General features: G+C 49.6%; 1 protein-coding gene across 1 annotated transcript; it reads left to right on the top strand.

Annotated features, from left to right (window-relative positions):
- Window positions 1-817: 817 nt before the first annotated feature.
- Window positions 818-1,297, top strand: LOC147971011 (uncharacterized). The gene has a single exon (XM_087523781.1). It carries the CDS (start codon window positions 818-820, stop codon window positions 1,295-1,297), a length of 480 nt encoding a protein of 159 aa, XP_087379907.1.
- Window positions 1,298-14,455: the final 13,158 nt, after the last annotated feature.

Genomic DNA, 14,455 nt, shown 5'->3' with positions numbered 1-14,455 from the left:
TTATGCTCTCGAGAGAAGCCACTAGTGAAACCTATGGCCCCCGGGTCTATCTTTATTATATTAATCTCCTACTACTTAGTTATTTCCTTTGATTTTTACTTTTCCTTTATTTTACTTTGCATCTTTATCACAAAAATACCAAAAATATTATCTTATCATATCTATCAGATCTCACTCTCGTAAGTGGCCGTGTAGGGATTGACAACCCTTATTCACGTTGGTTGCGAGGATTTATTTGTTTTGTGCAGGTACGAGGGACTCGCGCGTAGCCTCCTACTGGATTGATACCTTGGTTCTCAAACACTGAGGGAAATACTTACGCTACTCCTACATCATCCCTTCCTCTTCGGGGAAAACCAACGCAGTGCTCAAGAGGTAGCACTCTCGAGATAGAGAACCCTTATAATCGTGATCATCATCCTCAATATCAATGAAGCAGGATGTAGGCTTTTACCTCCACCATGAGGGGCCGAACCTGGGTAAAAACCTCGCCTCTCTCGTCTCACTCAACCCCTCACAAGCTACCACATAGATGCGTTGGCCTCACGACTAAGTCCTCCCACTAGGACATCTATCGTGACAATTCCACGACATAAACAAAGGTGTTTCAACTCAGAAAGAAGCTCGAATTTATACTCTTCGAGCAAAATTCAATCGATTCAAGCTCATTGGAAATAAAATCTGCCAGCAAACTTCCGATCGTTTGAGTGAAATAGCAAATGAGCTTCAAGGTCTCGGCGCCAAAGACATCACTGACCATGAAGTTGTGAAGAAACTCCTCCGATCACTTGACAGTTCATTCGACACACTTGTCTTCATGATTCGTGAAAGAACTGATTTCAAAACCCTCAACTCTGCTAATATCTTGGAAAGACTGAACACCCACAAGGAACAAGAAGAAGAGAAAAGAGATCTGTATGGCTCAAGTCAACGCAAAAATCACGCTCTCAAGGACGTGGCTGATTCTTCCTCCGATGGAAATGCCGAAGATGATTCAGATGACCCAGAAAGGCTCAGCAAAGATCTTGCATTAATCACGAAGAGATTCCAGCACCTTCACAGGAAGATCCAGTTCCAGAAGAAAGGTTCGAGCAACTCTGGCGGTTCAAAATCTTCATCAAAACCTATGGGAGAATACACCTGCTTCAAGTGCAAAAAGCCTGGACACTTCATTTCGGACTTCCCTCTCCGGGAAGCTGAAATTCATGCTAGTGGAATATATGATTCTAGCAACTATCGAGGCAAAAGCAAAAGCAAGAGCAAGAACTATGACTCAGATGATGAGAAGAAAACGTAGAAATTCTTCCAGAAGAAGGACAACTCCACTTCAAAATCTTTGTCAAGATCTTCATCAAGGAACCCTTCCAAGTCCTCCTCCAACCACAAGAATAACTCTCACAAGGCCAAGGCGTACATTGGCAAGGAAATGGATTATAATGAAGAAGAATCGTCAAAATCCGAAGAAGCTGGTGAATCCATGAGGATTTCGGCTCCGGTATGGCTGGCATAGCATATGCCTCTTCCCCTGCAACAAACTTCTTCGGGAATCCGTCAAGCGACGATGAATCTCCTGCCTACTGCTTCATGGCCAAAGCCTCGAAGGAAAAGGTATCCTCCAAATATCACAAAGTTCACTCCAGTGATCAATATTCTTCTGATGACGATGATCATGCTTAATTGATCAAAATTGCCAATATTCAACAAAACTCTCTTGAGCAAATTGAGAAAACCCTAAGGAAGTCTGAAGGGTTGTTGGATGAGGAGATGGAGAAAAATCAGTCGTTGAGGAGTATTCTACTCTCAAGTCACGAATGAAAGAACCGTCAAATCTTCATGATTTTCTCTCAGCCGACCACGAAATATTAACCTATGATTACCTGAAAAGGAAATAGGAACTCGAGGCGCGAGAGAGGCTCATGAGGATTTGATCTGGGAAAATTTTCTTCTCACCCAACAATTTAATGAGAAAGCTGAAGTGTTTGAGCCACCCTGTTTAAAATGCCTTGAACGAACCAATGATGAATCATCTGTGAATGCTAACCCCTCGATCGAGGAAAATGGTTCTGTGTCTGATGAAAATGCTAGGTTGAAGGATCTTCTTCAGACAGGAATGCTAGTGTGATGTTCTGGAGAAAGCTATTCTTCACAAAAATCCCAGGAAAGAAGGTATCAGTTTCGAAAGGAAACTGAATGAAAATGGTTCATACTGGGACCTCATCAATATCCTCGCACTGTGTGGGTGCTTGCAAAGAGCAAAACGCTCAATCCAGCATTACTTTTAGGATATAACTCTCCCATCCCTGAATATCTTTATGATGATTCTCTGGACAACTATAAGCTATTCAAAAATCAACATGGTGAGGCTGTTGCTCGCTATGTTGGACCAAACAGCAGGAATGGCCCCTGAAAGGAAGCTATATGGGTGTCTAAGAAAACTATTGAAGCATTACCTATTACCGCGTTACTAACCATGCAGGCTCAAAATGCTCGTTACTTCCTTGAAAAAGTTCAACAGAATGAGTATATGCATACCCCATTCAATCACTATGCTCATTCATCTGGAAGGAATTTCAATGCTTATTCTTTCGATCATGTTCACACTTACTCGAGCAACAATTATGTTTATCGAAAGAAATCATATCCTACTCGCTCTGCTGTTTTGAAGCCACCTGCAAAGATGTGGGTGGTTAAGAAAGCCTAATTCTTCTGCAGGACTATGTCTCCTGGTATACCGAATGGATAATGGATAGTGGATGCACTAGTCATATGACCGGAGACAAGTCATTTTTTGTCGACCCCAACTTAACTGCTTCTCCTCTGAAGTATATCACTTTTGGCGAAAACAACAAAGGAAAGGTAATTGGGCTAGGTAAAATTGCTATATCCAGAGACAAGTCCATTGATGATGTTTTACTTGTTCAGTCTCTTGGATTCAATCTTATGTCAGTTGGCAAGCTATGTGATCTAGGTATGCTAGTTCTATTTTCTATATCCAAATGTGTTGTCTTCATGGCCTCTGACAATTCCTTCGTCTTCGAGGGAATTAGAAAAGGTGATCTATATATTGTGGATTTGTCTAAGGGTCCCTCAGTCCAAACTTGTTTGCTTGCAAAAGCAACCAAAGGTTGGTTGTGGCACCAAAGGCTTGGTCATGTAGGTATGAGGAATTTGCTGACCCTAGTAAATAAAAATCATATTTGTGGCATTCCTGGTTTAAGATTCGACAAGGATCGTCTTTGTGTTGCATGTGAGGTTGGTAAATTGGCCAAGAAGCATCACTCATCAAAGACTGTTATGACCACAACAAGACCTCTGGAAATTCTTTATATGGATTTATTCGGTCCTCAAAACTATGCAAGTTTCGGTGGCAGTCATTATGGTCTGGTTATTGTTGATGATTTCTCTTAATACACTTGGGTATTCTTTCTTTAAGACAAAACCTGCATCCAACATATCTTCAAAAGCTTCGCCAAGAACGCCCAGAATGAATACGATGTGCGAATTAAGCACTTCAGAAATGACAATGGAACCTAGTTCAAAAATACTCATATCGATGAATTTCTCGACGAAAATGGTATTACTCGTGAGTTCTCTGCCGCATACACTCCCCAATAGAATGGAGTTGTTAAATGAAAGAATCAAACTCTCATCAAAATGGCGAGAACAATGCTCAGTGAGTATAAAACTCCTATTCACTTATGGGCTGATGCTATTAACACTGCTTGCCATGTTATCAATCATGTTTATCTTCACAAGTTCCTTAAGAAAACTTCATTTGAGCTTATCACTGGCAAGAAACCGAATGTTTCTTATTTACATTTTTTTGGTGCACCTTGCTACATTCTTGATATCAATAATTCTTCCAAGTTTGGACCTAAGGCACATGAAGCCTTTCTTCTTGGTTATGGCTTGAACTCGCACACTTATCATGTTTATAACTCTCACCACGGGAAAGTTATGGAAATGGTAAATGTGCGATTTGATGAATCTAATGGCTCCCAAAAGGAGCACCTGGTAAATGTGATAGATGAACCACTGATTTCGAATGCTATTCGGCAAATGGCTATTGGGAGCATCAAGCCAGTCGAAGGAAATACACCTGAATCCTCAGATGATGATGCCCCTATGACTCGAAGCAGAACTCGGCAAGCCACTACTGAAGCAAATGCCACTTCAAATGCAAATGGTAATCAAATTCCAAATGCCGATCAAAATGGCAATTCCGAAGGGAATGGTGATACAAATGTTGATGCTGATGAAAATGATAATGAGCATCAAGATGAAAATCTTCATCCACAAGTGGCTAATTGAGTTGATCCTTCATTAATTCTCGATGAACTTGAGAATACAGGTTATCGACCCACAACTCATTCACACACTTGTTTAGCTAACTATTGTGGCAGTTTCTCCTTTGTCTCATTAGCAGAACCTACCAAGTATGAAGAAGCCATCAATGATCCAGATTGGATGAATGCTATGCAAGAGGGGTTGGTGCAATTCGAACTAAATGATGTATGGGAATTGGTTGACAAACTGAATCCTAAGAAGCTCAACATCACCAGCACAAAATGGAATTTTCACAATAAGCAAGATGAAAATTGCATTGTGGTGAGAAACAAAGAACGTCTTGTTGCTCAATGGTACACACAGGTAGAAGGTATTAATTTTGGTGAAACATATGATCATGTTGCACACCTTGAGGCAATTCGTATTCTTCTCGCTTATGCAAATCACAATGATATCTTGCTTTATCAAATGGATGTGAAAAGTGCCTTCCTCAATGGTGAAATTGATGAGGAAGTGTATGTTAGACAGCCACCTGGCTTTGAACACCCTGAGTTTCCTCACAAAGTTTTTAGGTTGAAAAAGGCTCTATATGGGCTAAAACAAACCCCTCGAGCATGGTATGGCACCTTGAAGAAGTTTTTGCTTGTCAGAACCCCGATTCTAAGTCACACCGATCTAGACTGTAACACCTCATATCACTTTGCGGCCTCACGCATGGTATTACCACGAGTGTCGCCTTACCATGGCCCGGGACCGTTTGCGCCTTTTGGCTCACGTATATGATAGTGTCGCTAGCATCCATATGACAGAGAACCCGGGCCGACATGACTAGTCGTGAACCCAAAGTGGCACTAACTTACGGGGACAGGCGTACATGAATCAACATCGAGCATGTCGGTCAGCAATGTGCGAATCCGGGCTGTAGCACTGGGCTAACAAGACTCCATGAACCAAGCTGTAGCAGGCTAGGCAGGACTCCGGATGTCACCACGTGACATTTCCCCGAAGGGACAGACACAGGAACAAATGAATCACATGCCGGCCAGTCAAGTGTTTCGGAGCAGTAGTGCTGGGCTAGCAGGACTCCGGTGAACCAGGCTGTAGCGGACTACTATGGCTCATGGAAGCACAAGACTACATTTCCCCATAAGAGAGGCTACCAAGGATGAACAAATAGGTTATCGGATCCCACACATACCAAGCATTTCAATCATACACAGAATATTCTCGATATGTGTAAATACAACATGGCATCACAACATAACTCTACGACTCAAGTATTTATTCATTAGGCTCCGAAGAGCCAGATAATACAAACATGGGTCTCATGACCCAACATACAGAGCATACAAGCAACAAGCACATGCGGAAGCTTAACTTGTCTGAGTATAGACAACTGCAAATGAAGAAGGCTGAGAAGCCTGACTATTTACAAGACCCTCCCAAGGGTACAAGATCGTAGCTGAGGTAACAAGCTAAACGTCGAAGTCCACATGGAACTACTAGCGAGACTGAAGTCTCTCTGCAAAACATAAAAAAACAAACGTGAGTACAAATGTACCCAGAAAGACTTACATCAGAACTATCTACATATGCATCGGTATCAACAAAGGGGTGGTGCAGTTTAACTACAGTAAGCCAGCTTTGACTCAGTGGCTAACCTAAACTACGACTGCAAGTAACTCTTTTGAGGTGGTGCACACGAGTCCACATATTCACCATATCAATACTCCACTATGGATCCGCTCCCGTCTCCCTATGAGAAGGCCATCCATAGCACTCACACTTATCTTGCGCATTTTAGAGTATCCACTTTCACATGTCTATGAACTATTCAAGGGGTTCAAGTTTCCATATCCGAGGAATCCGGGTATTCGAATAGATAATGATAACCCTGCAGGGGTGTACTTCTTCACACACGCTCTCGCCACTTACCACCATGTACACGTCGTGTACCTCGGCAACCTTCAAGCGGAAGCCTGGTGAGGGAGTCGGCCACGACCTGACTAACCACACAAGTCTCTAGTCCAGGTTTATCGCCTATTCGGGTTCCATCCGCAAGGAGATCCGGCCGGGGTGTCGCTCACGGCCCCAAACGATGTGTACAGGGTTCCCAAGCCCACCATCGGGGTGCCACTTGGTACACCGTGCCACTGTGCCTAGTCTGTCCCAAGCCCACCTGTACCGGGTGCCACTTGGTAGACAACTAGCACTACCTACAAACACCAGAAACTAGTTGCAACTCCTGGATAGAGATCAGGTTGATTAATAAGTCGAGAGAGCTTGGAGCGCCCGGAGCCCAATGTGTGGTAGTAACTGTTCATGGATCACAAACACAGAACTCAGTTCCTAAGGATGGCTGCAATGAGACAACCCACCATGTACTCCTACATGGCCTCTCACCGCTACCTTTACCAAATCATGTTCACACACTTAGCTCTCAACGGTAGGACATGTTCACCACATTCCAATTTATCCCCAATGAATCAGACCTGACTCAACTCTAAGCAATAGCAGGCATGACAAACAAGCATGAATGAGTAGGCACATCAGGGCTCAAACAACTCCTACTCATGCTAGTGGGTTTCATCTATTTACTGTGGCAATGACAGGTCATGCAGAGGAAAGGGGTTCGGCTACCACAGCATGTAACAGTTGAAACGTTGTTGTCCTAATGCAGTAAAAGAGAGCAGGAGCGAGAGGGTGGGATTGTATCGGAATGAACAAGGGGTTTTTGCTTGCCTGGCACTTCTGAAGATAATATAGCTCTTCATCAGTGTCATCGATCACGTCATCGGAAACATCGTCTACTGAGAGGGGATGGTTACCGGCAAACAGAGAGGGACACAATCAATGCAATGCAACAATATGATGCATGATCATGACATGGCAATATGCTTGTGTTTGAGCTAATGCAACTAGAGTCCAGATTAGATGAAGTTGGTTTGAACCCAAGGTTCAAATTCAAACTTCATATGTGAATAATCAAATGTCATTTACATAGTTTGTCCTAAACAGTGATGTTAGCTTGCTCAAACATGCATGAACATGGCATAAACAGATTCTTCATATTTTTCTGGTCATTTTTCATATATAACTTATTTCCATTGGAGTTATTCTATGATTTTTCAAAGTTTTGGATATTTTATGAAATAAATAAATCATTTAAGATTTATTTAAATTCCAGAAAAGGGTTATTGCGTCAGCCTGACACCATCATGACGTCAGCAGGTCAACCGGGCACGGTCCAGGTCAAACCTGACCAGTGGGACCCACTTGTCAGTGACCCAGTGACATTTAGTGTCACAGACAGGTGGGTCCGGTCAACGGCCACGTCAGCGAGGTCAACACCGACGCGTGGGGCCACTGTGTTTAGATTAATCTTAATCTATTTTTGTTAGCTGGTAAGTTAGGCATCGGGGCCCGCACGTCAGTGAGAGTGTGGGTTAATTAGCAGGGTCATTAACTGCTAATGACGGTGTCATGTCATCATCGTCGGCGTTTAACCACTGGCGTAAATAGAGCACGACGAGGTTTCTCGTCTGGCCAACTCCGGCGACGAGAGGTCGCGCGGCCAGGCGCGTTGGAAGCGGCGCAACAAGGCGCGTCCGTTGGTGGCCTCGGGCGGCGCTGGGGTGGAGTGCAACGGCGGGGACGGCGAGTTGGGCGGCGGCCGGAGTACGGCGTCGATGGGGATCGGGTCTAGGGGACAAAATTAACAGAGAGGAGAGAGGGGAAACGACGGCGGCCTCACAGGGAGTAGAACTGGGGCTCGGAGAGCTCGGGGACGACCGGCAGGCGACAGATCGATGGCGGCTCCCTCCGATGGCCGACGTTGAAGATGAAGACGATGGCGACGAAGCAGCGTGTCCCGAGCTTGCTTGCTTCGGTGGATAGGCCCGCGGCGTCTTGGCGGAGCAGTTGGACGGCTAGGGAGGCAAGGGGTGGGCGGTGGCTGCGAGGGCAGCGAGGGGCAGCGACGGTGGCGCTCGGTCGGTGAGAGAGAGAGAGAGAGAGCCAGGGGAGGGGAGAGGTTGCGGGTGAGAGAGAGAGAGAGGGGTCAGGGGGTCTCTGGGCGTCTCCAAACGCGGGATCAGGGAGAAGGACGGGCCTCCTGCACAAAGTAGTAGGTGGCCGTAGCTGCGCATGCTTCGACACGCACCTGCTCCTACTGGCAGGAGGACGACGGCGTGGTGGGGGTAGGTGGGCTGGACCAGGTAGGTGGGCCGCCAGGTGGGTGCGGATAAGAGGCCTGGTGGCCTTTCGTTTTTCTTTTGTTTCTGTTTTTCTATTCTCTTTTCTGTTTTGTTTTGTTTTGCCATTGTTTAAACTCAAAACAAACACAAATCATTGCCAAAACTTTCTATAAATACCTATGCGGCTTATATGGACTTTTCCAAGTGCACACAAATATTTATGATACATTTCAAAATATATTCTATATATTAGGAATATAAATTCAAATTTGAATACAATATGATTTAATTTCAGTGCCCAAAATATTCCTTAAAATGTTCAATATTTTTTGTTTGGATCCAAAGCCTTGCCAAAATTAGCAAACATTGATGAAGGGTACTTTGGTTCATTGAAAGCATTTTTTTACTAGACCTAATTGAATTTCAAAGTGCTAGGGTTTGATCAATCCCCATTTCAAATTCAAATATAATTTAAACATGATGCAACAAGATGCAAAACACCAGGCAGTACCAGAAGCTAGGGATGTGACATTGCTCGACAAAGGGTTCAAGCCAGGATCCACTGATCCCACACTTTTCACTCATGATGTTGATAATGATCTATTCGTATGTCAAATCTATGTGGATGATATTATCTTTGGTTGTACTAACAATGCTTTCAGATTAGAGTTCGGGAACATGATGTCCGAGAAATATCAAATGTCTACGATGGGTGAACTTAAGTTCTTTCTCGGACTGCCAATTTGTCAACATGCAAATGGAATTTTCATATCTCAGGAGAAATATCTTAAACAATTCCTGAAGAAGTTCAAAATGCAAGATTCCAAAATGAAGGGCTACAAAACACCTATGCCCACGAATGGTAAGCTGGATGCAGATGTGTACGGTGAGTATTATGATCAGAAGGCTTATTGTTCAACGATTGGTTCTCTTCTTTACCTATACACATCCAGATCTAACATTATGTTGAGTGTTTGCATGTGTCGGCGTTCTGGGAACAGGGGTACCCAGACTTTCCTGCCTATGGCCCACGGTGTGGCTCCATCAGTGGCCTGGTATGGCCCACCTTCAGCATCGACAACACAAGACCCTAGCGAGGGGCCAAGCCTCGCAAGGTGGACGACATCAAGACCTCCAAAGGGAGCAGCCTCCCTAGGCCGGCTCCTGAGGAGCGGAGATTTCTATGCAGCCATCCACCTCACGAGGCTAGGATGACGCAAGCCATGACGACCAAGGACAGACGGGCGCCAGGGGGCGCAGTACAACATGTTTCCTCTTTGGTGGTAAAGAGGCAAGCGCAGGCACGGAGTCCCGAGGAATCAGCCAAAGGTTTCCATTTCCACCTACAAGACCAAGACCGCCAGGACGGCAGGATGGAGGTCATCGCTGAGCCCACCATGACGTCACGACCAGAAGCTTCGCAGGCGAAGACCACCTTTCGTCGGGATAGGATGTACTATTTGTCTCCCATCAAACTTGGCTGTTGTGAAATCCCTTCCCGCCTTCGTTTTGGGGGAAGAGGACCAAGGCCACTATAAATATAGGTTAGCCACCACCATAGAGTGGGGGATCCCATCAAATCCACTCCTTCCTCACCAGCACACCCAAACACAAGAACACGCCTCCCGAGGTTATTCTTCCTCTATACTAGTTCATCCTCAGCCCACCTCGAGGCTAATCCACCAGAAAGCAGGAGTAGGGTATTACGCTGCAAGGTGGCCCGAACCTGGGTAAACTACCTTGTCCCTCTCCTTTCTTCTTCATCAAGCTAGGCCGTGAGATTGGCAACAAGTTGGAAGACTGGGGAGATCGAGTTCTTTGCACGCACCCTAGAATTCGAATCTTTCTTGGGTTTGCGGAGCCCCGAATCTGACATTTGGCGTGCCATGTAGGGGTGCATCGGAGCCTCTCTCTCTCTCTCTCTCTCACTAGTCGATTCGCCACCGTTCCGCAGTCCACATGGCCGACGCTCGTGGAGTTCGTGCTGAGCGCCGGGCTGCCCTCGCTGCCTGCGTCGCCCAGACGGCACCTGCAGGCGATGGTGCCCCCCTTCATTCCCCATCGCCTGTGGCAAATGCCGCCACCGGCCCCGCGGTCCATGAGCTGCAGGCTTCATCATTGCAGCCTTCTGTGCGGCGTGATGGATGCACCGCCACCCCGTCGTTGACTCCGGCGGCTGCTTCTTCTTCCCATGCTCACCACAGGCCAGCGGATGCACGGGCTGTGCTGCTCATGGCACGCGAGCTTTTGTGCTATCGCCCGACCGACGACCTCTATGAGGATTGGCTGGACTGCATCGCTGAGCTCGTCAGCGCTCCTGGGGAGGCCCCTGCGCCGTCTCACTCGCTGCCTCCCCCGTCGCCTCTGGTGGGCGATGTGGCCCGCGGTGCACCTCCTCCACCACCCAGACGAGATGTTGTCCTCGAGCAAAGGCGCGAGGCCCCACGGTGCGACCCGGCGCGCAGGGCGCCGACGCGCGACGAGGAAAGCTGCCAAGTAGTGCAGCGGCCTCAAGGAGAGGCGCGTGTGCTCCTAGCACCACCACGTCAAGACCACATGCCGCCTAAGGCGGCGGCGCGCGAGCGCCTAGACCAGACTCCACCTCTGCGACGGGCTCCCGTGAGCATAGTGGGCTGCCACGTGTTCACCCCGGAGCTGCGTCGCGTCGTCTGGCCCGGGAAGTTCAAGCCGGACCTGCCACCACGCTATGACGCCACTCCGGACCCTACCGAGTTCCTCCATCTCTATGAGCTGAGCATCGAGGCGGCCAACGGCGACAAGAAGGTCATGGGGAACTGGTTCCCCATGGCCCTCAAGCATGGCGCGCGCTAGTGGCCCCTGAACCTCCCTGCAGGATCGATCTCCTCCTAGGATGAAATGCGAGAGCGCTTCATCGCCAAATTCCAGGGCACTCGCGACCGCGCTCCAGCTGCGGGTGACCTGCGGTGCATCAAGCAGCAGCCAGGGGAAACTTTGCACAAATACATCCAACGATTCACCAACATTCGCCTCAAGATTCCGAAGGTGTCGGACGAGGCCATCATTTTGGCATTCACAGATGGCGTCCAGGACATCAAGATGAAGGAAGAGCTCGCCATAGACGAGGACCTGTGCTTGGCCCTAGAGATGTTCAACATGGCAACCAGGTGCATGAGGGCCAAGGAAGGTCGCCTCTCCCTCCTCGAGCTCCCGGAGGCCGATCCAGAAGATAAGAAGGCCAAGGCCAAGGACGTGAAGTGCCAGGGTCCAGCTATGCTCACGGCCGAACCTGAGATGAAGCGTGGCTACGACCACCCAGAGTCCTCCAAGGGAAGCCGCCCGTTCCGCGTCTTCCGCAATGTGCACAGCCACAACACCAATGACTGCCAAGAGCTCATGGATATCCGAGATAGGCGCCTTGGCCAGCGCCCCAAGCGCAATGACCATGGCTACGGCCGTGGAGGAGGCCGAGGTGGGGGGCACTGGGACAACCACGACCCCTGCCAGGACTGGCGCAATCAACCTCGTGAGGATCACAGGCAGGGTTAGCCTCGCGAGGGCCCCTGGAGGGAGCAGCCTTGTGAGGACCACCCTCGGGGCAATGTTGGCCTCCTTCCGCTGCCGCCACCACCAAGGAGGAATGACGACCACCACCAAGACGATGGGGCCGGGGGATTCCAAGAGCCTCATGCCATCGTGTGCATCCTAGGAGGCACTTTGGCCCCTACCTCCCATCACATCTTCAAACAGTTTGCTCGCGAGGTGAACGCGGCCCTCCCCAAGCTCGAGGCAATGCGTCCGATCAGGTGGTCCAAGTGCACTATCACCTTCGACTCTGCTGACCAGCTCAAGTGCGCAGCCACTGCCGGCGTGCTCGCCCACCATCAGCAACGTCCTCGTCACCAAGACACTTACTGATGGTGGCGCGAGGCTCAATGTCCTCTCTGTTAAGACGTACGACATGCTCCAGGTGTCGTACGACTAGCTTCAGCCTACCAGGCCCTTCTCAGGGGTAACCGACGGCTCCACCGTCCCCATAGAGCAGATCCGCCTTCCTGTCACCTTCGTCAAGCGCGACAACTATCACACTGAGCTCATCGACTTCGACGTCGCCCACATTCGCCTCCCGTACAACGCCATCCTTGAATATCCAGCCCTGGCGAAGTTCATGGTCGTAGTTCACCACTGCTACAATGTCCTCAAGATGCCAGGGAGCGGCGGCATCATCACAGTTGCATGTGACAAAAAGGACGCGGTGTGTTCCCTCAAGCGTGCCTATCAGGCTGTGGTGGTCGAGAACCCAGATGACGAGGGCGCCGTCTGCCCTCCTGAGGTCATCCCCAAGAAGAAGAAGCAGTTGCTTCGTTGAGGACCTCGAGAGGATGGGGCGTCCGACGATTGTGCTTCAGGCCTCGCGCTCACTGATGGGGCGCCTCCCCCTCTTGCATAGGAAGGCGTGCCCGGCATCCCTCTCGGGTTGGGCTCGGGCGCCCTCCTCTGGAGGGCCACGGAACTGTCCAGTGTCACGAGGGAGGCGTTCGGGCACCATGTGGAGGCATGCTTCAATGCGTGCTTCCGCAAGAAGAGCGTAGGGCACAAGGTGCCAGGCGCTCAGGAGTTCATCACCCAGACAATCGAAGATCTTCAGGAAGCAAGAGCCATGTGAGGCGAGCGTCGCCCCACACCACCCGGCGCAGCTCCCTCCCCTGGCAAGGGCAGCGAGCTGCGCGCCTGCATCGGCATCCTAGGGCTCAACATGGCCGTGTCTTAGGAGCTCTTCTGGCCATCCCAAGTGGGCCGGTGCGAGGTCCCCCTCACAGTTACGTTCGTATTCCTTTCGGTCTACCGACTGTGGCTGCCGCGCACCAGCGCCACATGCGGGCTGTCCTGGAGGCTCACGAGGCCCGGTGCAACGCGGTCCAGATGAAGGAGGTGACGACCCTCGCGAGCCTCCCGGGCCCGCGGAGCCTCACAAGGCTCAGGACCTGGACAGTTCGTGAGGAACGACGTCTTCAGCTACTCCAACACTTCTTCAGCAACGGTGCCAGGTGACACTTTTTGGTTTGTTAGATTGGGGGCGCCCCTCGGGCTACACTATCACCAAGTCGTGCGGGTCCGTCCCTGCAGCATGTATCATTTTTCGCATATATCAGAACTGGCCTTACCCTTTCATGAGTTGCTTTATGTCATCACCTGCCTGTCCGGCGCTTTGTCGCTATGAACGTCGTACGCCCTTGCGAACCCACCCGCGATCGCCTCATGATTAAGGACTGGCACGACGTCTGTGCTCGGGTCCGTCCCTGCAGTGTCGCTAAACCCAAGTGGCTGAGCTCTATCTCGCGGGCCAGCTCCCGTGCATGTCACCTCCCATGGTCCTTGATGCCTTGTTCTCGCATGAGCTAATAAAGAGTGGGTAAGTTAGGGTGCACGACCCGGTGCCTCACCACCATGGGAGCCGCGCGTCGGTTGTCTATCTTCAGGATTTTTGCATGAGAAGACTGGCACGGCGTCTGTGCTCGGTTCCGTCCCTACGGCGTTGACAACCCCAATGGCTGAGCTCTGTCTGGCGTGTCGGCCCCGTTCACGTCACCTCCTGGGGTCGTTGGTGTTCGGCCTTCTCATGCGATATCCTCAGGAGATTCACTCGGCGCAGGCTACCTAACCATCTCGCAGGACCCTTGCAAGTGTTACAAATCAAATTCAGGTGCAACCCGCCTTGAGGTAGGGCCTCGTGTGTCCTGCGTTGGCTCACGAGTTCCCATACACTCCTCCTCCAGTCCTGCTGTGTAAGCCACGTGCTAGGACGGGGATGTACGCGCCCCGGAGCCTCCCCTCGGAGGGAGCTCCCACCCACGTACCAGTGGAAGCCCCATGCTCCATGCTGGCAGATGACACGGTCGAGGAGCGGCTATGCCCATGCAAGAGCGAAAGCACCATGCTCCGCGCTGGTGAATAAACAACTGAGGGCAGCCTAGCGGCTGCACTAGCCTTAG

Source organism: Triticum urartu, chromosome 5A (assembly GCF_056163025.1).
Source record: "Triticum urartu cultivar PI428250 chromosome 5A, HENAU_Tu73, whole genome shotgun sequence".
Lineage (NCBI taxonomy): Eukaryota > Viridiplantae > Streptophyta > Magnoliopsida > Poales > Poaceae > Triticum > Triticum urartu.
Note: the sequence above shows the minus strand (reverse complement) of the source record. Positions and strands in the feature narration are given on the sequence as shown.